This window comes from Topomyia yanbarensis, chromosome 1 (assembly GCF_030247195.1).
Source record: "Topomyia yanbarensis strain Yona2022 chromosome 1, ASM3024719v1, whole genome shotgun sequence".
Taxonomy (NCBI): Eukaryota; Metazoa; Arthropoda; class Insecta; order Diptera; family Culicidae; genus Topomyia; species Topomyia yanbarensis.
Window position 1 is genome coordinate 18,199,997 of NC_080670.1, and position 25,000 is coordinate 18,224,996.

General features: G+C 40.7%; 1 protein-coding gene across 2 annotated transcripts in view; it reads right to left on the minus strand.

The window, feature by feature from the left end:
* Window positions 1-1,840: 1,840 nt before the first annotated feature.
* LOC131677043 (calcium-activated chloride channel regulator 1-like) overlaps window positions 1,841-25,000 on the minus strand; it is a 144,064-nt gene continuing 120,904 nt past the window's right edge. Inside the window, exons 2-4 of one of the 2 annotated variants that reach the window (XR_009303276.1) lie at window positions 5,056-7,099; window positions 2,930-4,992; window positions 1,841-2,899 (exon numbers count right to left, since the gene is read on the minus strand). Coding sequence is in view for 1 of the 2 variants with exons in the window: in XM_058956563.1 (XP_058812546.1) it covers window positions 3,407-4,992; window positions 5,056-7,099 (3,630 nt within the window). In the remaining variant the exon portion in view is untranslated. Of the gene's footprint in view, window positions 4,993-5,055; window positions 7,100-25,000 lie in introns of both variants that reach the window. The other variant, XM_058956563.1, reaches the window with a different exon arrangement.

The following is a 25,000-nucleotide window of genomic DNA, read 5'->3' on the forward strand; positions in this document are numbered from 1 at the left end:
CATAATCAGCACGGCAGTGTTGTCCGGTTCCGTAAGAATCGAGTTGAGAGCGTAGATCGTACTACTGCAGTCTTTAGCCAGTACGTAGGTGATCGCGGGAAATTGGGCTAGATTGCCGAGCAACCGACAACCGCGGCACTGAATTGCTGGATTCGATAAATTCGCGATGTACGATATTAGAGGCGATAAAATACCCTCTTCGTAGGCCTAAAAATAAATTACATTAATTTTAATTATTTTTAACAAAAAATTATCAAATTTCACTTGGAAACATAAGCATCCAAGACACACATCTTTTCGGTTCTAGTGCCGATTCGTCAAAAACATGCGATGCTTCAATAGACCGACAAACCTCTAGCTGCTTTGTCCCTCCCACGAAAGGTGAAAAATACCAGAAAAAATCCGACCATCTCACCTGTTTTGCACAATCCTTCTGCATGCAGCAGTTCCCGAGGATGCTGAGTGCCACCTCCAGCACTTTTTCGTACGGTTTGGCCATCAGAGCCACAAGAAGTTTGATGCCCCCGAGTGAGAAAAAGTGCTGAATGCCAGCATCACTGTTGATGACCTCTGTTCGTATTTGCACCAACTTACGATGGACCGTGGCTTTGTCCGGCGATCTTCGCACTTCCTCCAGTAAGCTGGCCACTTGGGCTCGATTCATTGTGATGGCGGATAATCTTACGGACCGAATTCTAGTAAAATATTGCAAAAATGCATCCACGCCCGAAGTGACCACGATTTTTTCACTGTTCTGTCAAAACTAGTGCGAGGTGCCCGTCTGGAGATGGCGACGGGGCAGATATTTCATTCAATTTTATCCGAGACACAAACTCTAGAAGTAATACTTGCATCGAATGAAACGGTTGGAAACGATGGTTTGATTCTTCATTGAAAGTCGTATGAAAAATAAAGCTGTAATTTATATAATGAAGGTGGCGCTGTAGTGCGGTACTTTGCACCACAGCGCTGTCCAAGCGGCGAATAGGTGACAAAATACGTGAAAGATTATAATGCTGATCATACACCGAGCAAAATTTGTGATGATGTGTGACGACAGGGGGTAGGGGGTCATGTCATGCTACGTAGCTGTATTAAATGAGCATAACTAACATCGTTTTTTTTTTTTAAATTTTACGGGGACAATGGGGGAGGGGAGAATTACCGTCAAGCTACGTAATTACCAGGGGGGGGGGGGTGTATTTAGAGGTTTGTGACGAAATGCTACGATGGGGGAGGGGGTGTTAAAAATCACTCAAAAAATGCTGCGTCATTTATGGATGGTCCTAATGTGGCATATCTAACTCAGTTTACCCCAAAATGGCGTTTGTCATAAGATAGCACTTAAACAGCGACGAGCTCTGATGGTTTATTATCTCGCTTTTACATATTCCTCTTGCAATCAAAAAAATCGCAATTGTTCTTGTTCTAATGTGGTTTTGTTGCTGCAAAATTCTATTCCAGATAGCTGGTCGAGAAACTTAGATTCCAGAAGTCGTAGTAGATTTTTATTTTGGCTAAAAGAAACAAACAGAATAACAACAAACAAGTTTTATGAGGCCTTCACATTTGCAGTGGTGCTTGTAAGCCGTAGCTTGGTTGCTAGTTGAATTGTTTTCACTGAATTAAGATGGCGTCTCTTTGTTATTCTAGTCTATTTAGGCCCATCATGTTTTAATAATAATAATGACAATAATAATGATATCGGCATCAATCACAGTAAACACAGTAAAAAAAATCGAAGTTAAATCTTTATATGCAATTTTTGAAGACATCGGGGATTTCGTAATACAAAATCAGACCAAGTAAATAGAACTATAAATTTTCATTTATTGGGTTGTTTTAAAGTATATGTACACAAACTAAGTTACAAAACTTACAATCTAATGAGATATCCAATTTTTTCTGATATAAAACACACACACTCTCGGCATTGTTGAGAGGATCGTCGAGTTTTGTTTCAAAATGAGTTTTGCGGTGAGCTTTTTCTCTGATCTTACGGTGTATAATTTTGACCCATGTATGGCTTTATTTAGAAATCATGTTATTTTTCTTATATTCCAAATCATTCAAATAAATATTAAAATGTAAAATTAACATTTAAAAGAAATTTTTCGAACCACAGGTTGACTATACTGTAATTTTATTCGGTCGAGTGTAATGTGTTCTATGTTTATGAATCGATGTTGAATTTGCGTATTGCCATAGTTCATCTACAGATAACAGACGTTTAGACTAGAATAAAATTTATGTAAAAACCTGTGTAAACTTTTTAATTTTTTTACATTGGAAACCATCCACTCACCATCTCCACATCCACAAACCATCTACTCAACTGTCTGCTGCAAGTAATTTGACAGCTGTACTCCAGCTGCATAGCTACGATCGATGGGTCATTTACTAACGGTTGTTTAATTTTTGTAAATTTATTGAGCACGATAATCTGTACAGACTTTGAATCAGGTCAAGGAAGTTTGTGTTCTAATCGCTCATTATATTCGAAATGGTGATTGCCAACGTTTACACAAATTCCGAACCGAATACGAGTCTAAACGTCTGTTTTCTATGACTCAACTCTGCATTATTAGTAGGTTATAGACCATTCCCAGTTACACAGATTAACGACGCGCAACACATGAAACGTTTCGTGATTATTATTTGCACTATTTGTTCAATCATTTGCGCCGCAGCTGTACTCATTGACAGCTGTCGCGTTATCTAGAACAACACCGATTGGTTATGGTGTAATATAAGAAAAGGTACTGGTGGAGTTTATCGGGTGTTAGAGCTGTACTGTTGTTTGTTATCGTTTTTTTTTCGATCTTACATTTACTTTAAATATACATTAATGCCATATTTGTATTGGTTTTGATAGGATTGATTTGTTTATTAATTTACTCTCTATGAAACATCGTGCGCTCGAATTGACCTTAGTTCTGACGATTTACAAAGCTAAACTCTTACAATTGTAACTGTTCTTAGGCTTTTTTTCTATCTTAAAAATATACATAAATGCTCTTACGTTCTTTTGGGTGTTCACACATTTCACCTATCTAGTAAAATGGATCTGGCTTTAACAAAATGATACTTCGCAGTTTACACAGTACTGGCCGTCTTCCGAGAAAGTATAATGTACTTATTCAAATCGAAATCCAGTGAGGTCGTCTCTAAAATACACTTTTATCCAAGTTGACTAGTTCGATTGATTGATTGATTGAAAGCAGACGATTGAACAAACTGAAATCCAATTTGTAGTTTTCCCTCGTTTCCTGCACTAATGTGTAATATACACATTTGCCAAACGAACGGGAATTATGGGCGCTTAACTTTGAACAAAATTTGTAAATCATACAAAATAACATAACAAAGAAATTATCACGTTGCAGTCTGCTAGCGGCCCTCAGACCTAGACCATCGTTACATTCCGGCGTTTTTTGGTGTCTGTTGCGCCAGTTTGTCCGCTTCCACTGTTGACGGAGTTAACCGAACCGTTGTTGGAATGGTTTGCCGGTTGTTGCTGTCCGTACACGTAAACAGGGCCACTATTGCCATTGTTAGTCGTCGTGTAGTTCGGTAGCGGAGGAACGGGAGGGGTACTTTCGTGTAGGTGATTGTTGTTCAGAAGGGACATTTGATCGTGCTGCGAGTGTGGTTGAGTGCCGTAGAAATGATGCGGACCGTTATTGTCTACCAGATCATCCATCAGGGTCGGTGGATGATGAGGGTGATGGTGTTCGTGCTCTTGCAGTAGCTGCGTGGCAGACCACGATTCGTACGGGCTCAGTGTTCTTCCGTTCGGCAGCATTGGGTTGGGATTGTAGGATCGCGTCAGGGTTGTGTTGTTGGAAGCGGAGGAGATTATGCTAACTGCACAGTTGTTATTCGTTGGCACAATGAAGGATTGGGAATCGATGATGTGCTGTTGCTGTTTGAGTTCTTCAATCAGCTGTTGTTCCATCGGATGAGTTGGGCCCATGGTGCTGTAGCGTTTCTTGGTTATCATCATATCGTCGTCAATGTTGTAGATTGTTGGGATGCCGACCGTTTGATGATCGTTGAGATTCATGTCGTAGGATACGGAGGTGGGTAGGTGCGACTGTTGGTTGACGTGGTTCGGAGATGATGAAGACGAAGTGGTAGTATTTGAGGAAGGAGAAGATGCATTTCCGGCTGCAGTGACTATCACGCTGTGACTGTTCGATAATCTGTGATCGCTCTTGAAACATTTAATAGGTTTCTTCTGCTCGTCGTCATTGGTATCGTGACGTTTTTTGACTATACAGAAGTAGCAGTAGATCAAAATGAGTGCTAGCAAAAGGATAATCCCGGCGATTATCGGTAGTAGCAGCTCCAATCCAAGATCCATAGTTTTTGCAATCCTCGGAATGATATCCATTCCGTCGTCATTTTTGCTTATTCCATCATACGACGACCAAATGGAATCATAGCTTTCCGTCCCACCGGAGCTGGAGGGAGGAAACAGCGTGGTAGGTTTTGGTTTCGAGACAAACACCCGGACATAGTTGGAGATTGGTCCAGGCTCAGCATCTTTCGTCAGCTTCGAGAATGGTCTGATGGCAAAGTATAGAATTTGACCTATCAAATGTGGTTCATGTGTGATGTTCAGGGTAAATGTGCTATCATCTCCGATCGAGTATGTCAGCGGATTGTCGTGATGCCAGAGAACAGCAGCCGTATCAAAATTATCGACGATATCCTTTATGGTTGTGGCGTACTTCACCTCGTACCGAGCGACAGTCTTCCCACCCATATCCGGTGAAGTCCAACTAAGTCGAACCCTCATTGCTTCGATGTCTGCGCTGAGATCGCTGATACGGCCGACTAGACGATGACTTTCCTCATTCAACTGCTCTTGCGTTACAAACAGCGTCATGGGCTGTAGAGTCCGCTGGAATGGGGTCAGGGGTTGTTTCAGTGGTATAGCGATAGAGCTTCCACAGCATCGTGCCGGTTGTTGTTTAGCAGACAAAACTGAAAACGGAAAAAAGAAAATTCTTACTGCTTGAACAGTGATGCCAGCCAGGATGAACTTACCTCCATAGCTTCCACTTTCTGATAGTGCGTAGGCAGTGTTGCCATTATCGCTGACGGTTACCTCGAACTGGTAAGCTCCAGCACCACCAAACTCCTCAGCGTTGAAATACCTCGAATAGACTCCATCGCCCTTGGTAATGTCCGGATCGCCAGCACCGGTATCCAGTAATTTGAACTTCTCGCGGCATTCGTTAACCATACCGCTGCCAGCCTGACAAACTTTATCCGGGCGGGTAACTACAACCTCGACCAGGGCGGAGCTGACCGGTAGATCGCCTTTTCTAACCTCAGCGTAGACGATCGGTGGACCACCGGATCTACTCTGATGAATCCAGGCACGGGCTTGGATGACGGGAGCGTACCGCGATCGCGGGGTTGCTATGACCTGCACATAATGAGGCTGAGGATTCCCATTGAAACGATCTATGGTGTACGTCCATGTGCCCGTTTCGTTGAGAACGGCCGAAATCATCAACTGCTTGACCAACGAACGGGAATCGCTTCGAGAGGTGTAAACGTTTCCGTTTGGACTTGTAAGTTTCAGGTTTGTGATTAAAGGATTCTCCGGGTTGTGGATGTAAACGAAGAATTGTGCCGGAGGTCCCATGAACGAATCAAGCATGAAGCTACCGGTCACCGTTCGACTTGTTCGCTTGGAGATTTGATTGGAGTCATCGATGACGTCGATCAGTTCCTTGCGATAGATTTCCGTAGGCAGATCGTTGGTGTTTCCTTCGTAGTACAGCTTTCCGATATTAAACAGAACATTCGTAAGCTCGAAATATGTGGTGAGGTAAGTTCTTTCTCCATTGTATTTACACTCGAAGACGGAAAAGGCGGAACCTCCGGTTCCGTGAGCGAGCGTGTCCAGGGGTTGGCGACGTATCACATTCGGATAGTTGATGGTTGTGATGCGAATTTTAGAAGCACGGGCTGCGTTAGCGAGCGATTTGTGATCGATCGAGAAATCCATACCGGGGGCAACGACCAGAATGACTGAGCTAGCCGGGCCGTGGAGGCGAGTTCGTTCGTTCAACATACTGATGGCGTCCGATATGGCACAGGTGAGACAAGCGGGTTGCCGTGAGTCACTTGGAGAGTATGGAATGAACGAGGCTACAAGATCTTTGTTTTCTTGAATGTGAAGAGACGATATTTGCAGGATTTTTTCGGTAGCAGTGTCGTTCGCAAGGACCATGCCAATTTCGGTGTTGGATGGTAGATCGTACACGACCCATTTTCGGATGGCACTCCGAAGGAAGCTCCACGATTCGCGTAGTTGCATATCGAGCGTTTCGTCGATGATGATTACGTAGCGTGTCGATTTTCGGGTTTTGTAACTGAATTTTGGGGTGGTGTTGACGATTACCGATGGATTAACCGCTACTTGGGCTTCACCAGCAAAGTCAGGATGTTTGAGAATTACATCCAGGGTACTGCGCCGATCGCACATTTGATTATGTTTGGAAGGTGCGTATCGATTGTGGGTGCCTTCATCGCAAAACATTGTTACGCTAGGAGCTTCTGCTGCAAACATTATACTGGTCCGAGCGTTTCTGTCCAGTATGTCACTGATATTGTAGGGAACTGGGGAAGAGGTTGAACTTCCACAAAGTCCATGATCGCTGACCGGTGCATCGGAGCAACCCGTTAGTTTAACTTCGTGATCATCGTTGATGTAGCACCGGGGATAGATGGGATCTTTATCGTATCCGATTTCGTCGAACACTCCGTACCGATATTTGGCCCATTCGCGGACAAATTCCCGCCCAATAGTATCCCGTCCGATGATGTCCGAATCGATGTAGATCTGATCGCCTGGTTCACCACAACCGGAGAACTGATCCGTCCAGATGAGCGAGTCCGATCGAGTGTGCGATCGGATTGTTACATCCGATCGTTCGCCACTGGCTGACGTTCTGGTTTGATTGTACGGGATGCAGGAATTTGGCCAGCGTGCCGGTAAAATTACCGAAATGTCACCGAAATATACTCGACCATCCATCGCGGAGAATAGGTATTGCGAAGCAGATGTTAGCATGATCTGAAAAAAGGCAAGAGACGAGAAAGAAAATAATTAGTCGAGAAGTGATTTCAATTTTTGTTTTCTCACGGTCATAAAAGCTATCTCCTCTTCTAGGACCACCGCTTCTGGTAGATGCGGTGAAAGAAGTAGGTACCACGGCGCGCTATTCAAGTACGTACAACTGTTAATTGAGAAAACGGGTCGAAAACAACGAGGAAATTGATTTCCAAAGATGATTTCTGGAGTGGCTGTGGGTTTTCAGTCGAGTGTGGCCCCGTGAGTAGTGTGAGAAATTATTGATTTCATAATAACTAATCGTCGACAGTGCTTCGGGGAGGAATTTAATTTGGTGGAAAAACGATCTTTCGGCGGTCGACCGAAATAGGAATTTGACCGATGATTGATCGTTTCTAGCAAGTTGATAATTAAAATCATCTTTTCTGCTGTCGGTCCGCTTTTTTTATCTTATTTGCCGACCATCTTCGCGGGATCGTCGCTTCTATTAACGGTGAGTTGAGTAATTTTAATAGTGCGAATATTTCGTAATGATCAATATTTTCCACCGATGGTGGCAGCCGTGAGCATACATGTATGCGCTTTGTACGATCGAGAAGGGTTTCAACAGAAGTTGAATTCGATGACCGATGGCTGGCATTAGAGTGAGGATCGATGCTCGCGGTGGCTCATTAGTCGACTGCAGCAAAAAAAAAGAAACTCCATTTGGCCTTCCATCACATCACGGCAAGCAGCTGAGTTTGGAATCCGGAGGGTTGGTGCTACGACAGAGGTCAAATTTGGTTATAAAATCTGCTATTAACGATCCATCTGTACCGCAGACAGCGGTATGTTGTATGTTGCGAGGAAAGAGACAGAGAAAAAGATGAGATACGGAGGCTGCCCCAAAGAGTGCCGTCTATATTTGCGGAAAGTAACGCATGCAAAAGGAAGATCCAAGCGAAACTGGTTTGGTGCAAGCTGCGTTTGGCCTGTTTTTTTTCGGGCTGGATCAACGTGTATTTTGGCTTAATTGGTATACGCGTGCGAGCAGGTGGCACACGTTCCCGATGGCCGGTAATATTGGGGTCTGATTTTTTGGAAATCTTGCAAGTCCACCACTTTCTTCCGGTGCATAAAGTGTAATTGTGGCGCAGCTGGGCTCGCTCCTAGCAATATTGGGCCGACCATTGTCTTGTGCATATGCGGTTACTCAATACCGGTGATGATAGTTTGTTAATGGGTGCAGTTTTTTGACGAAGGGCCATCTGCACGTCGGAGATAGTTGTACATGCTCCAGGTCGTTAAAATTGCGTTTTTATGCGTCATTATCATAATGTATTTGGCATATGGACTGTTACTAATAATACTTTTGGGTACAATTTTTGAGTTTTTAGTCATTGAATTGTTCTAGGTTTGGATCTCCGATTGTTAAAAATTATTTACAATATTCAATTCGGCCCTGGATTCCACCCGCAACATACACGCTAAAACGGAAACGATGAAACTGATTTTAGGTAACAGGCTTTTTGTTGTCATAGACATCTAAACTAGACACAATGTTGCTGTCCAACCAATTTCTCAAACGCTTGACTAGGGGTTTGCTCAGTGTTCACAAACTGTGTCTCCGTTTTTTTTGTGCTAGCGTCAAACCGGCGCTAGCTTAATCCTGTCATTAAGTTAGTGTCGGATTCTGATGAGACGATGTCGAAACGTAAATTCCACAACTAAGTTCACAAAGTGCCTTCGTCTTCACTCAACTATAGGAAATACGAAATCTATACTTTAAAATATAGGTCAAATTTCAGCTGGAACATACAGCCACTAGGCTACTTTTTTGAAGTTTTTTTTGAGTCGTCTTAACTTCTTTGCATAAATATCGATTATTCAAAGAATGTAGAAAAGAGCATGCAGCAAGTGCCAAAAAACTTTCCATGCATCAATTTTCCTATCATTTTCCTCTTCCTGAGCGACCTTTAATGTTGCCTTGAAGCATCAATTACGTGAACGGCCTTGTGACAGAAAACGAAGAGGAAAGGTGTCATTTTTCAAGTATTCTGTTATTACAGGGAAAATAAACTGTATATCAGCGAATAAGTAGCGAGTGAAGCGGTGAGCTATGTTATAATTTTTTACCCAACTTCGCCGTTGTCTTATTCGTGAAGGGTTTTTTTTCTTTCGGTGGTGTAAAAATGTGGACTGAATTTCAAACATACTTACATCAGCTTGAGCTGCACTGGGCGATGAAAAATTGTCTCATTTGTCAATGTGTATTTGCGAATGAAATTCAACAGTTAGTCCGTAGAAGAAAACAAATTCAGATCAAGACAAACCTTGCTACAAAAATTGAGAAAAAATATTAATAGTTGGTTATAAGACATTAGGCCTTACTGAATTTTTGAAATGATGGTATTATGGAATTTACTTGGATTTACGGTCATGTGTTAGTGCAGCCTGTAGAACTGATGTACTTGCTTAACCAATGTTCATTTCTCGACAAACATTTCATTAGGGTGTATATGCCAACTGTTGCAATTGTCATAGACTTTTCTACGGCTAATGTACGTACACGCCACATGACACAAATACTACATCACAAGCTGGTGGAAAATGATAAACAAAGACGGCAAAAGTAAATGGGATTGTTTTCAACCAGGAAACTGTGATTAGTGAACCAGGATTAGAAACCAGGATTAGTGTTCGTGAGACCGGCCGTCAAGAACTTAATTAAAGGAGAATTCCGGACAAACCGTTCTGGCCGAACACAGTTTACAGCAGTTAATGAAAGAGACAACTTTTCTCTTTTGTTTACTACTAGCATCTGTGATTGGAGAGCAACAGTTTGTTCGGAATTTCAACTCAAAGTGGATTTTGACAGTTGGCTTATACGCCCTAATCATATGTTTGTCGAGATTTGCTCGTTAAAAATCGGTAACAAAGTGTATCAAAAGAACAGCACTGCCGAATCGTCCGGACGTGTCTTTATTTTTCAGTGACAAATAGGGCAGGTAATCGAAAACAGGAATTGGTTCATAAAATAAAGCAAAAAAAATCTTTTTTTCATAAACCGATTAAGCTTATCTTTCTAAATATAACAATATATATTTTCAACCTTTCAAACTTCAGAATGATTTTTAATTCATTTTCTAAAAAAATGTTAAAATTTCCTCCTTTGACACTATCTGTCTTCTTGAACAGTGAATTTAGCCACATGGGTTAGCATTTTTGACAGCTGTCCCAGCAAAAGGACAGGCATCAAGGTAGTTCAATGTAAAATATGGTCGTGAAAATTTAATTTTATAAAATAATTTATATGTGTATTTTGCGTACAAAAAAGTGAAAAAAAGTTCGGCGGCCATTTTTGAATGAATCGTTTTTCGAATGGGTTGTTATATTAGCGCTGAAATTCTAAGAGAAAACATTCCGATTGCGATTAGTGAGGAATCTACTGTCAAAACAAGTGAAACAGAGAGTTGTGAGAGAAAGAGTTTCAATTTTTCTCTTGGTGAAAACTTATGAGTAGAATGTATGGGCGCAAACAGTTAGATTTCATTTGAAAATTTTGTAGTAAGTGTCTAAATAAACTTCTACAAACTATTCCCATTTTTTTCTGCATCAAATGTGTATCTATTTTACAACTACAATATTGTAGTTTCTCCATAACCCCAAGTTTTAATATCTTTCCCATAAATTTTAATGCACGTTAGCCACCACCGTAGCAGCGCCATCTCTTAAATATTTTCATGAAAGTATTACCACAGACTAACAGACATAACACTATGAGGAAATTCCCTCAAAAAACATCGATCCGACAATTTTCCTAGAACACTAGCTCACCCTTTTATTCACAGTCCCAAACACTTATTTACTGGTGGGTTATCCCTCAGGTTTGGGAACAATTTTTCACTAGTGGTCTATCCCCCATATGCTTGTTCATATGTCAGTGGCGCCATAATTTCAAATGTGGCCACAGTCCCAACTACAAATATATTTAAAATGACCGTTAAAGCGGGCGAAGCTTTGTTTTTAAGTGTTATATCTGTTAGTCTGTGGTATTACCTAATTGATTAAGGGTCGATGTCGTCACCTTTTCTTAACTTTTAAACCTGGTTTATCAGTACGTTTAAACCTGGCTTAAACGTTAAGCGAGGGTGAAGAAATCGGCTCTAATAGTCGGATGTTGAATTGATTACTATTGGTTTTATTTATCTGTGGTTTTATGTTATTTTTCGACGCATATATATAATCAAAAATTGCAGTAAGTAGAAAGAGAGAACATCAGCAAAAAACTGCCCGATCAGAAGGACATAACTGATTTATAACACCTGGAGTTATTTATTTCAAAAATATTTTGAAGCAGAGCCTGTTATAGATCCGGCTGGTTAGTTGTTAAAATAACAAAAAAATAAAACAAAAACCTAGCTAATGATAACAAAATTGTAACAAAATTTGATATGATTTTATCAAACTAAATGAAATATAATTTTTTTTTCCAAAAGTATATACGTCCTCTGTAAGAGAACTGTATTAGATATAATCATCTAATGAGAGTGACCTAGTAACAAACGATCAATTCATAAAATGATGGTCTCATAATAGATTATGTTATAATATTGATAGTATAGAAAACTGTCCGCAATCCACTTTCAATTCAGTTATCTGAATAAAACTCCAGTTGTTATAAATATCAACCATAGTTATAATAGTGTTATTGTTTTGTTATGCTCTTCTGATCGGGTGGAGACACCATTTCGTACTAGTTAGATTTTTGTAAATAACACTCGAGTTACTGACTTGAAATGAAGATGGTCAAAGGAGCGATTTTTTGTTTTTGTCAGTCATAATACTTTCTTCTTTTACTCTGGTTTACTACCAGAAGAAGAAAAAAAGAGAAGAAGAGAATGCAGCAACGATTTTCTTCCTGTTTGCTCTGGAGTATTCCCAGATTCTCCTGATACAGTCGTGATTCGCTGGTTGGACACTTTTTAACTGAACCGCTTTTTAGTTGGACCTCCGCTGGTTGGACCATTGTCCAACTAAAAAGCATCTGAATGTCAAAACCTTATGTCAAATTTACTTTGACAATCAATCTGACAATTATTAGAGATGTGAATAGATGCAATTACACTACTAACGTCTCCTTTGGAGAGTTTTTGATATCTGTCAGTCGGTCCAACTAACGAATCAAATTCGTTAGTTGGACAGAGGTGTGGCCTAACCAGCGAATCACGACTGTAGTGGAATAAACATAATTTCTAGGGTCTGGTAGGCAGAGCTCTGCTAGGAAGCCTTTCTTGAGAGTTCGATTACGGAGCACCTCTTTGGATTTACACATACGCGGTTCTTGCTACACCATAATCCGCGAAGGTTTCAAGCTGTTGGTGGAGAACTCCTCAATTATACCTAGAACGTTACACTTACTTTTCTACCTTAGAACGTTTCACTGGGGTACAAACACGACGGTGCCGGTGGTTGAGTGGTAAGCGATACCGCCACTCATTCCAGTTGGCCTGGGTTCAATTCCAGCCGAAGTCGTTGAGATTTTTCTGAGGTGAAAAAATCTGTGGTCACGTCTTCCTTCGGAAGGGGAAGTAAAGCCGTTGGTCCCCGGTCCATGAAATTGGTGGATCGATATATAGTCTAGGTAGTGGAATCACCTCTCTGACGTCGGTAAAGAAGAAGTAGATCCAACTTCTATACTCTTACTAACAAAAATATCTTCCTCCCGTAATACTTGTGGAGTGCGCAGTAGTATATACGGCATCTAGCAAAAGCAAGTATTCGGACTAACCATTCCTTCCATTTCCTTCCGCGATCTACGTTCGGGCCTGGCCGGCGCCGGTATTGATCAAAAACACTTTAGGATTACCAGGAGTTGCACATTGAAAGATGTCCCAAGCACAATTATCTACTGATTCCCTGTGCAACTTCAGCTAGTCCCGATCGATAACGAAGTAGCAGCCAGGGATGGTCGCACAAGCTCAAGCTTAGAACGTTTCACTGGGGTACAAACATACCCCACGCGTTTGATCAAAACTTTCGCAGGTACAAATGCAAACAAAACAAATGAATAATACATCAATTTCTTTGTTTTTAATTCCTAAAACAGCTGTGTAGGTTAGAGTACGGACTTTATCGAAACAATGGTTTTGACTTTTTTCACTAAAACTTTGCGAATTTTCAACCGATTTGAGAAAAATCAAATGATTCTAAAAGTTCAAAGAATGGTCTAATAATAGAATAAAATGGAATTTCGATATTTTTGAAAAAGTGCAATTATTTGGAAGAGTGAAAATTGAAAAATCGGGTATTGGAAAATACCACGAAATGGGCAGAAATTGAAATAAAAACAATATTTCTGACCAGTTATACATTGGTAACACGCAACGCTACTTTTACAGTAGTTACTGTGCGCAGATTATACTTGCAAGCCATTATCTTGAAAAACTATAAAAAATAGAAAATAATAAAGTTAAATTCAGCGTAAATGAGAACGATTTTTTTTCTACTTCAAAAGTAAATTGAATTAATTGAATAAATAGTAAAACAACCAGTATTTAAACTGATATTGTCACGAGTCACATTTCCACTGACAGAACGAAACACTAACGGCAACCGTACACTGGGGTACAAATGTACCCCACGCCATCTTTGATTCCTGCTTACAGGAAAGCCAAAAGCAAACTGGATCTACATACTTTTCCTACTCTTACTATGAAATCAAAATTGAATTATCGTTAGGGTCCCGGGTCGGTAAATACCGAATTCTCGTCTTCATACGGCTCCAAAGATGGCGCGGGGTACATTTGTACCCCAGTGCAACGTTCTAGGGTTAAGCGGATTAGAAAGACAGGCGAGGATTCTTAAGCACTAAATACCCGTCAGAGAAGTGAAACAGAAACATCAACAGTCCCAAGTAGCTTCCCTGGGATATTCCTGGCACAGAAGTGAACATAGGTTCTTGGTATGTAATCTCCAATGACAACCGTTATCTCATGATCTGGGAGCGAGGATCGAAAAAACTGCCAAAACTACCGTTGATTCCACATTTCTCCGTTTTAGTAGTTTCCATATCGTAATTCATTTTTTTTGAAACTATAGTCAAAGTCTTTGAATTCGAAAGAAACTGCCAACTTCACAGGCATGATGCGAATTTGATACACTTTTTTTTTTTGAAAACCCTGAAATGTTCAGGGAAGACCACCAAGCTTCAATGACAGTCTATCGTACTTCAAGGAAGGGTTTTCGACTCAAGAAAATCCCTATGGACTTCACCTTTATCTTCCAACAAACTCAAGAAAATCAAATGGGACTCGGAGTAATCGTATACACTTCAATTTAATTCTAATGCAACATTGCACAGGAGTTCGAGTTAATCGGAGACCGAAGTGTACCGTTGAAAGCTTCTAAGTTATGGAAAAGTTTGTTCTGAGTAGCTATCATCAGGGGCGGATCCAGAAATAATTTCGGAGGGAGGGGGGTCCGAAATTTTGATTTTGAAATGCTCATTGTACAATATGTAATATGTAATAACCTCATTTAATTAAAATCAGTTTTGGTTATCGAATTTGGTTTGGCATGATATAAAGTTTAGAACGAATTTAAGATAGGAACAATTTGAAGTTTTTCACCAGTTAAAAAAACTCGGGAGTCGTGACACCCAGGATCCTCCCACTGGGTTCGCCACTGGCTATCATATAAAAAAATCTAATTTGAAACCTTCTTAGAAAATGTCTCATCTATTATTGGTAAAACATTTCGACATTTCCACAACCCCAACGTATTTGTATTGATTTCAGTATCGCGTGACTCCCCCTCATCCATCATGATCTATCTATTCCAGTGCATTTGCCACAACTCGAAGTGATCCCCATTATCTAGCACACGTCGAAAATCAATTGTTGTCCGACAAACAACCCATCAACTGCGCCAAGCCCACGGTCTAACCGACAGGCGCAGTTAGATAAGTGATTAAAAGTTTTCTTGTTAACCCATGCTGGCGTATTTTTTGCTCAATCATCATAATTCCCTCCCACATGTACATAGTACGAGCGAAAGAATTGGTTTGAAAAAAAAAATATACAAACAGGCTGACGGAATTCCCTAACCGATGCGGAGTCGTTTCTGCGCGGTAGCTCCTATGTGTCAGGTTCAAGGGCCACGAACCCCCACTCCAGAGTTCAAACACCGTTGTCTGGCCAGCCAGAAGATTAAGTATAATATACCCACACATAGTGTAGAACGTTCTTGTAAAAATAAACAATCATTCCACTTTGTGCTCTCATCTGGAAAGCGCGGCTCATCTCTTAACCACCTGTTGCTGTTCTTTCGCTTTTGTTCGTGACCATCTCTCGAATAGGCTACACATGAACCCGGAGCCCCCACCGTACTATTTCGATGAGGGTAGGTATATACATAGTAGCATCGTATATGCTCACGTAACAGCAAGACGATGCTCAGGCATGAATGAAACCTGCTTCTGTTGCCTACTCCCATCGATCCCGTGCACCTTTGGTCGAAGGTGGAATGGAACATAATTTTTCGGGATATGCGTTTAAACGATCTTCGGCCGACAGCGAAGGCACTTCAAAGCATGCATCGGTACCGGGACCAGGGGATATCTAAACGACTGCTTATAAAGATCATATCGAATATCTTCTGAATGCAACCAATTTTTTTTTGATGGGTAGAAAAACAACAAAACAAACCAAAACGAACAACGGTGTGAGAACGACGGAAAAGGAAAACCGGGGTCAGGTTGAGGCATTTTTCCAAACCGAGAGGATGCAATATGCTTCATTATGCTGCGATCACGGCATCTGTGCTATGTTTTCTAGATGTAATCCGGTATTTTATTCACATGTTTGCTTAGAACGCGGCTCGGTCACTACATGGCTTTTACTACCAACAAAAAGAACTCCGTGAGAAATGAAAATACACGGACGGCGGGAATGGAATCCGACAATGTCATAGGCATGACTAGTTCAGAATTGAAGAGTGCGGTACTTCTCGACATAATGGGCTCTAATGGGGTCTCTGTGGCAGCGGGTTTCGACTGCTGCTGCAGCAGCAGCCAATACCTATCGATGTCGTCGTAATTCCGACAAGATAGAGAAGGCTTCAGCCACGGCAATAATTTACCGGCCTGTCAATGGAAATCCAGGTCAGTCCGTCTAAATGTGAACGAACGTATAACTACTCCGTTTCCCAGAGAGGGAGTAATGCTTCGTGCACCCCATCATCCATCGTCGTCGTTGTTGTCATCATCGTCTTTTGCTAAATAAGTACTGCGGTACATTTGCGCTGTGGCTTTTATTACGGCAAAACCTTACCTGGCAAACGAGGGGTACATTATTGGAATCGACTAACGTACGCGGATAATTGCGCTGGTGGTTGGAGCATGCTGTTAGGTTATGTGTTTGTAAAAGTGTGTTACCTCGTTCGAAAATTTGCTGGCGAATGCTTAGAAGGGAGACGTCAACGGTTGCTGACGCTAATTATGCGGGGAAATGGTTGATTTAACATATCCTTCGATACCTTGACATCAGTTATAATGATTCTGGTGATTATGATTACAGATTTATAACCGGTTCGTACATTGGCATTGGATTTAAAATATTTTTCCAACACATGTTAGAAGTCGTTGAAATCCAGCTCACCCTCCCGGCGGATGATCCGAACCAAGGACACCCGATTGCCTAAATCGAATTGTCTCCATATCGAGACACCTAGGCCAAATCACACACTCAATCAAGCATCACGATCCAACGCATGCCCACTTAATTACGAGACGTGCTGGCCGAAAACTCAATGCCGCTTGCAAACCGCTGCACACACGGGGGGTTCTATTCGCAGGTTCCATTAGTCCCCCTCATCTCAACCATCAGCCCCACCAGTTCCATGACCATCCGCTAAATCAAAGCTCTCTTCTGGGTAGCCCCTCGAGCAGCATTCATGAACACTGTTACTCATAGCAAGAGGTACCTCAGTGAAGTGCTGGTTGCCAGATGGTCAGTTAAATAAAAAATAAAACAAAATAAAACGCTACACTCTTCGCCATTTACTATTTACCTGCTCATCCGTGGAACAATCTGCGAAAGAACGGACGGAGATGGTGGGCCAGGTATAGAAAAAAATGTGAAATATCTATAAAAACGATCACTGCAGAACCGAGAGCTGGGAATTATTCATGAAATCTAAAATGAACTGGAATTTAGTGGACCGAATGCAGACACGGTTGATCTGTTTGGTAACCCACTAGGGATGGATGAGGTGGGAAGATTGCATGATTTTTCTCACGCTTCAGGTTGCGTTTCTCTTTTTCTTCCTCTAATTCGGTTCCTAGGTCCGGGTGCTTTATCGGGTAAGAACTCGTAGAGTGAAAGCATACCGCGGCAAGCTAGCTGAAGGGATTTCCTATTGTATGGTGACATTTGTCTTGTAATAGTTAGAGGACAGCATTTGGGACGACATTCCAGGTCTTTTGAACTGATCGAATTTCGGTGCACTTTGTTGTTTCCGGGGTGAGCAGCGATATGGTTTTGAATGTCAACATTGATCGTGAATGCGTTCTGCTGGGAAAGTTTTGTCCAATACGTTTTGGTGAAGTAGCAATGGAAACTCGATACGATTGTGTTTGTTTTTAAACTAGAAGATTGTGAGGAAAGGTAAATCAAACATTACATAAACATTCATTCAACCTGCGCGAAATCATTTGAAATGAACTGGAGACTTACAAAAAATTCCATTCTCACATCCATCAGAGAGCATGGTAGGTAATGGTATGAGAGCAAAGTTCCACACGGTTGTCATTTCCCATGCCATATTCGAAGTGCACAACCCGCAAGGCAGCTGGCTTTTTTTCTGTACAGAAACCTCGCTAAGCAGTAGAAACCAAGGAATAGACTTTCAACCGACCATATTCGTATGCTTCATCAATTTTATTTTATTGCATTAGGTAAACGGGTCTGTTATTCGAAGAGATGCGCGATATAATATATGTAGGCTCTACACTACAGTCGGATTGCCTAACTACCTCGACATCAACAACCGGTTACAATTGCTGATCACCTCATCGGTGTGCGGCTCGGTCTCACTGATGAGCTACACGATCTGACTGAACGTACATATATGTTCACCGTTTGGAAGACATGAGTCTAAATCAAAGCTGACAGTGATGCGAATAAAATGTTGATAGTTTTGCTGGGAACCACCTACCTACCTTCTACTGACTATCTCTAATGTGGCATTCAGGTGTACAAGTGGGCATCTCTTCTTGACACAAGGAATGGATCGCTAAATTGAATCCATTCACCATAGATGCGTTATTGTTGAGTGATGTAATTATGATATACCCCATTCGGGCAAGTGTTTGGCGCAATGCGTGGTACAGCTATGGTGTTTCGATGAGTGCTTTGGCAATGTATTAACTGTAATCAGCTCGATGACACTATAAGACCGTCCTAGAGTCTGTTTGGTGATGCTTGACGGATGAATGTATTGTTAAGACATATATCGAAGGTTAGTTAAATTTGGTTTTAGCGCGTTCTTTGAGGGAGGAGACCGTCGAGGGACGTGCATGAACTTTAGTATTTTGTTAATATATTAAATAGGCATTAAAGGAAAAGATTATTTTAACGAGGGTGAGTGATCCTAAGGTTAAAACCTCAATAATCGATACAAAAAAAGATGGATGGGTAATGTCATAGACATAACCGGAGAGAAGTAGAATAACTTTAGCCAGTTAGTTCGAATGCAGCAGTTGTTGCTATCGTCGGAAATGTTGTACTAAAGTCAAGTAAATTGGATGTTGAAGGCTCTTTCAACCGTCATAAAAATAAATTCCTTTTCAGGGCTATCACACAAGAATGTATAAAAAATGACAATTCTTTTTTTGGTTTTTGACGTATGTGACAATACCTTATGTAATACTTTTTGATGGTATCCAAAGGGGAAAACAGATCGAAATGGTGAGTTAAGCGAAAGCAGTTATATGAAAAAAATTCTACCATGGACAGGATTCGAACCTGCAACCCTTGGGACTCCGGTCCAATGCACAAACCCTTATGCTATCTCTGGGATATGATGACATCGCAGAAAGAACACATGACTATGGCATTGACGACAGTCATCGTACCCTGCCTCTACAGCGAGATCACATAGTTTTTTTATCGTCTGGTGTCTTAATTCACTGTCACGATATTTTCTGCGATCGGAATTAGATGCCAGCACTGTTTGCGGGCAGCCTTTCCTCCGGTCGATAAACGAGTGGTTTAATGTGGACATGCCATACATGAGATGCTCCTGCTTGCTGTTGCTACAACAAAGGGTAAACGAATGGCGAGAAATTCAAATAGGCAAATCCTTATACCTGTGACGAGCATCCGCCGCCATCAAGTAGCGTGACTAACAATGCAATAAAAATCTCCCTCGTCGATCGAACATTATCCACCCATCAGGGTGATTAGTCTCAATTCGTATAGAGCAGAAGCACAAAAATTCGCGTAGCTATAGGCATTAGTGAAGCAAGCAAGCAATTTACCTATCGCTTGTTCTTTGTTCAGTGCACAAACATGTTACCTCTACCTGTGAGTACCCAGTAAAAAAGGGCAAGTTGCTGGCTAACGGGGGGCTATTTGCCAACTCGGATGCGCTAATTGCCCTTCAATTTGGCCGCAAATTGCTGGCAACATTTGGGCGATTTGCCGCCGTCATTTTTTTGCCGCCCAACCCACCCTTAAATCGCCCCCAAATCGCCCACGGAACGCGCCATTTAACCGCCCTTAGTTGCCTAATATGAAAATTACTAATAATACTTATTTTCATTATCTACTCACATTTACTTACCAGTGTACTAGGTAATCACCACCAAACTAGAGAAAAGAATTAATGGTGAAATTGGTATTGCACACCAAAACTTATCACAATCGAACGTTCATTAAGTCTTTAGCTCAGAGATCTTGTTCAACTATACTTACACACGATTCCATAATTTCCCACATTCGTTGGCTAAATGAAGTGCACTAGACAAACAAAGTACAAGTGATAACACGCCAATTGTTCAAAAAACAGTTTTAAGCTTAAGCCAAACATGAACCGCCTTGTTAGAAAAACGCGAAAAACAACCAAGTCCATTTCAGCCGCCAGAAAATTTGTCTAAGTATTGAAATCGCCTTTAAATCGCATTCGCAAATTGCATTTGTTCCTAGGGGCAATTAGCACAGGCGAGTTGAATCAAACGTCAAACTGTTTAAATCGGCTGACCATGTTCGTCCGCATTTTTTTTGACCGGGTAGCGTGGCAAAGTTTGTTAGGTATTCTTTTTATTTCAATCTCATAACTCCCCACCCGTTACTTCCTAAATCTGCCATATTTGTTTACATTGCTCGAATGGAAACATTGGTTTTGATTCGATTGGAATTTTTGGTTTAAATTTCTACTATTCTCCAGATAACATTTTGGATTGATATGCACCAGTGCAGTGGAGTGCACAAATACAAAAACAACACATTTTCTACAGACATTTTGTACACAGACTAGCGAAGTGTCAAAAAGTGCAGCCAAACGTACTATCAAAAAGTGCAGCCAAACGAGCTTCAGGGTATCGTGAGGGGATGCAAATGGGGAAGCCCATTTAAAGCTTATGGGATCATCCGTGAAAAATATTCCCGTAAATATTCATGGTTGCTAGTTTTACTGATTTTGTTTCCGCATGTCTGCAGTATCCCTGTCAAAAAAAATGCGGACGAACATGGTCAGGCGATTTAAACAGTTTGACGTTTAACTCAACTCGCCTGTGCTAATTGCCTCTAGGAACAAATGTAATTTGCGAATGCGATTTAAAGGCAATTTCAACACTTAGACAAATTTTCTGGCGGCTGAAAAGGGCTTGGTTGTATTTGCGTTTTTCAAACATGGCGGTTCATGTTTGGCTTAAGTTTAAAATAAGTTTTTTTAAACGATTGGCGTGTTCTCGCTTGTATTTTGTTTGTCTAGTGCACTTCATTTAGCCAACGAATGTGGGAAATTGTGGAACCGTGTGTAAATATAGTGGAACAAGATATCTGACCTAAACTCTTAATAAAAGTCAGATTGTGGTAAGTTTTGGTGTGCAATGCCAATTTAACCATTGATTCTTCCTATAATTTGGTGGTGATAACCTTGTGTAGTGATAAGTTTATATGAGTAGATAATGAATCCAAAAATAAGTAATATTTGTAATTTACATATTAGGCAATTAAGGGCGATTAAATGGCGCGTTCCCTGGGCGATTTGGGGGCGATTTAAGGGCGGGTAGAGCGGCTAAAAAATGACGGCGACAAATCGCCCAAATGCTGCATTTGAAATAGCCCCTAATTGCCAGCAATTTGCTGGCAAATTGAAGGGCAATTAGCGCATCCGAGTTGGCAAATAGCCCCCCGTTAGCCAGCAACTTGCCCTTTTTGACTGGGATGTTCCATATGGGCTTTTCGATTGATGTGCACCACTGTAGCGGAGTGCACTGTTTTTGCACTTTGACACTTCTGCTCGAAATTGCTAAAAACATGCACTCCATTACACCGGTGCACTGCCAACGAAAACGGCATAGGATTACTGTTCGTTTAGGCAAAGATATCAATGAGGAAATTCTTATTGAAATCTTTGGTTTGGGATTGTGTACTGCGACATCTATATATTAATAGCGTGAACAGGATATTTAACTAATCTGCTCAAGGTGCCACTATCCAGTTAAACTCATTCCGGAACCGGTTCGGATTTCTGAATGGAGTCATTATGGATTCCAAATCAAATGCAACAACCGATTCCGACTCAGAATCGGTTGTTGCATTTGATTTGGAATTCATACTGACTCCATTCAGGATTCCGAATCAAATTCCGAATGGTTTGACCGGGTAGTTTCCATTAGGTTCGTTAATTTCTCGGCCTACAATCAATGAAATGCATAAAAATTGACATCAACAGCTTTGATTCGTTGTTAAGAACCAATATAATAACACAAATGCGCTCAAAACAGTGAAATTCTCGTGTTTGAGCGCAACAGAAGCTCGAATCGAGTGCCCCTATTGTTGCGCTACCATTAGACTCAATGCGTTGAACAAAGATGGCAGACACTGCTCTAACCAACGGCTTCAAATGGGTGTGGTGACAATAGAAACATAGCGAAAATGGGCTCGTCACCCTACCATAGTTTGGTTGTTGCGGTGGCTAACAAAAAAAAATTTAACGCCCTCTCTAGGATTGTGCATAAGATATTCGGTTTGTTTATTTGCTGTCTCCCGTGCAGTTTAACGTGAGAATATTTATTTCGCTGCTTTCAAAATGTGCACGAAAGTCTATCTACAGACGAAACGGGCTTGTGAATTTTACCCCTAAATAGACTAATAAATAATAATAGCAAAATATTAGCAAAATAATTTCGTCACGCGAAAATTTTCTCACACCGCATCTCGAAAATGGCCTAATCAACATTTCATAACAACACTCGGCGAAATATATATTTTTTTCAATTTTATCAACGAAAACGTTAGTAAATCAAACAATTTAGTTATGCTTCCGAAAACTAGTATTGCTTTAAAGTATTTTAATAAATTTGAAAGCGCGGTATGCTAACACTGTTAAAATACGATTTATATTTCCGAAGCGAATTCTCAAAGCTATTTTTCTCGATTCGATATCACTGTGACGTCGGCCCTTTGGTTGGTTTATGATCGAGTTAGAGCATGTTCACGAGTGTTTCAGTTTTAGATTCATAATTTTGGCAGTTCTATAATATAAAACTGAAAATTTTAAAACTAGAACTTGCTGTACCCAGCAGCAGTTTTAGCGTGTGTTTAGTCTAAAATTCATGTCTCGCCATGCCTTCAGCGTTGGTGCATTCAAATTTATTTTTCCCCTGTTTATCGGGTCTAAGTGTCTGTGCTGAAAACTTTACATGTATTGTACATGTAAAGTTGTACAGTTCTAAACGTGTTTTAAAATTAGCAACAAATAGAACGACGTTGTATAACAGTTTTTAATTATAAAACAAAACGCTCTGCTAGGGATGTGAATGTTTCAGTTCCAGTTCTACTTTGAAACTTCTATATAAAATAAAACTAATGTTCGATTAGATTCGTTTTTGGCAGCTAAACTTAAATCCAAACGATTCAAAATGCAGTTCTATTTCTAACTTCTAGCTTTTTTCTAGGTTTTGACACAAACAAAATTCACTACACTTTGTACTTTGATAACTATTCTGTTCGCTTTCATCTTTATTCGCAAATCGCTTTTTGTAATGTGATTGTTGTGACCCATCTCAGCGTACTCTTTTGGCTGGCAGTCCATCAATCATCCTTCCAGGTTGGAATGTAGATCCCGGTAGGAGGAAAGAAATGTTAGTCCGATGCTAAATTTCCTACTGCGCAGTAGCCACAAGTGCGAAGAGTAATTGTTAGTAGGGATTTGAAAAAAACTAGAAAACTCTACATACACTTTCGTCTCCGATTTAGAATCTTTGCACATTCGGCTACCACGAATGAGTGTTTTGGTAACACCTAATCGAGAAAATCTCCCAAAATACTCAGTCCATGGATTCCAAACGGCCTCTAGGTTGGTTTTGTTCGAAGAAGAGGGTTGCCATCTTTGTAGTGCACCCCAGATCCATATTATTGTTTCAAGACTGACCTATTACTGTTTTACTAATAATTATGATGGAAAATTTTACCTTTTTTCTGAAAGAATAAAAAGATCTTGATTGAACCAGAGCTTGAAAACCAAGAGATGTATTATAAAAAACTAAAATATGCCCACAAAACCTGTCCTAAAATATTCCACCTACTGAACATTGGATTATATAAAATATTTTTTTTACAACCTGCACGAAAATATTCAGTTCAGTAGATTCTGGCAAATCACATCGAACCAAAATCACATACCTAATCATCAAACTAATCAATTTCAAAATTTTACGTCCAACCCATAAAACTGTGCACAGCCATTTCCATTCAGCCGATGCTTAGTAAGCGGTGCTCGAATAGACGGCGGCCGTGTCACACAGTCGATATGAGTTGATTAAGTTATAAATATTTGTTTTCGTCCACCTGATCCGGCCTGGGAAGCGACCGTCCGTAGTAATACCGAGTGCGCATCAGCTGGTGGCAAATTCACACCACTTAGGCGAGTTGCCACGCAAATTAGTTTTGTTAATTTAAAATCCTGCGTTTTGTTTCTGCCCGAACGCGTGCGAATCAATGGACCATTGAAATGTGATATCTGAGATCATGGTTCCAAAACCGGGGCCGTCGCGCGATTTTGTCACTTTTCAAAATTGTTTAACTACCAAACCCCGTTCATCGCTTGGTTAGCGAAGAAGGTCTTCGATTCAATTATCATAAATCACCTTTCCATCAGTTCCAATCGAATGAATTGGACGAAGCTTCCCATCGCTACCCGACCCGTCCTGCGATGGATGATTGCAAGTCCAGTTTATTGATGGATCAATTCCGATAAGAGCTTGCCAACCTCGATTCTTTGATTGTTTTCCGACACTGACTCATTGGTGACCGTGGTCGGTTTGGTATAATGGTTAGCAACGGACATGATTTTGGGGTGGTCACTTTTTATGGGTGCAGTGGCAATAAAAAATTAAATCGTGTCCAATTTTTAGCATTCAAATATCGTTTTGGTTTTGAATAGACAGTTATTATGAATGGAGTGTTTTTGTCATGTGTTTAAATTTCCCATTTATTTTCCATGCTGAGACATTTTCAGCAAGGTTTTGCGTCGTTTGTATATAACAGTAATACGTTTGATCTCAGATGATATCCTTCTGGATCGCATTTCAAAGGAACCATCTTTTCCAGGACCATTCTGCTCAACCAACTATGTATAAGGTAACAACGCTTTCGGAACAACCCTATCAACCGAAACAAGAGTCACTATTCAAAT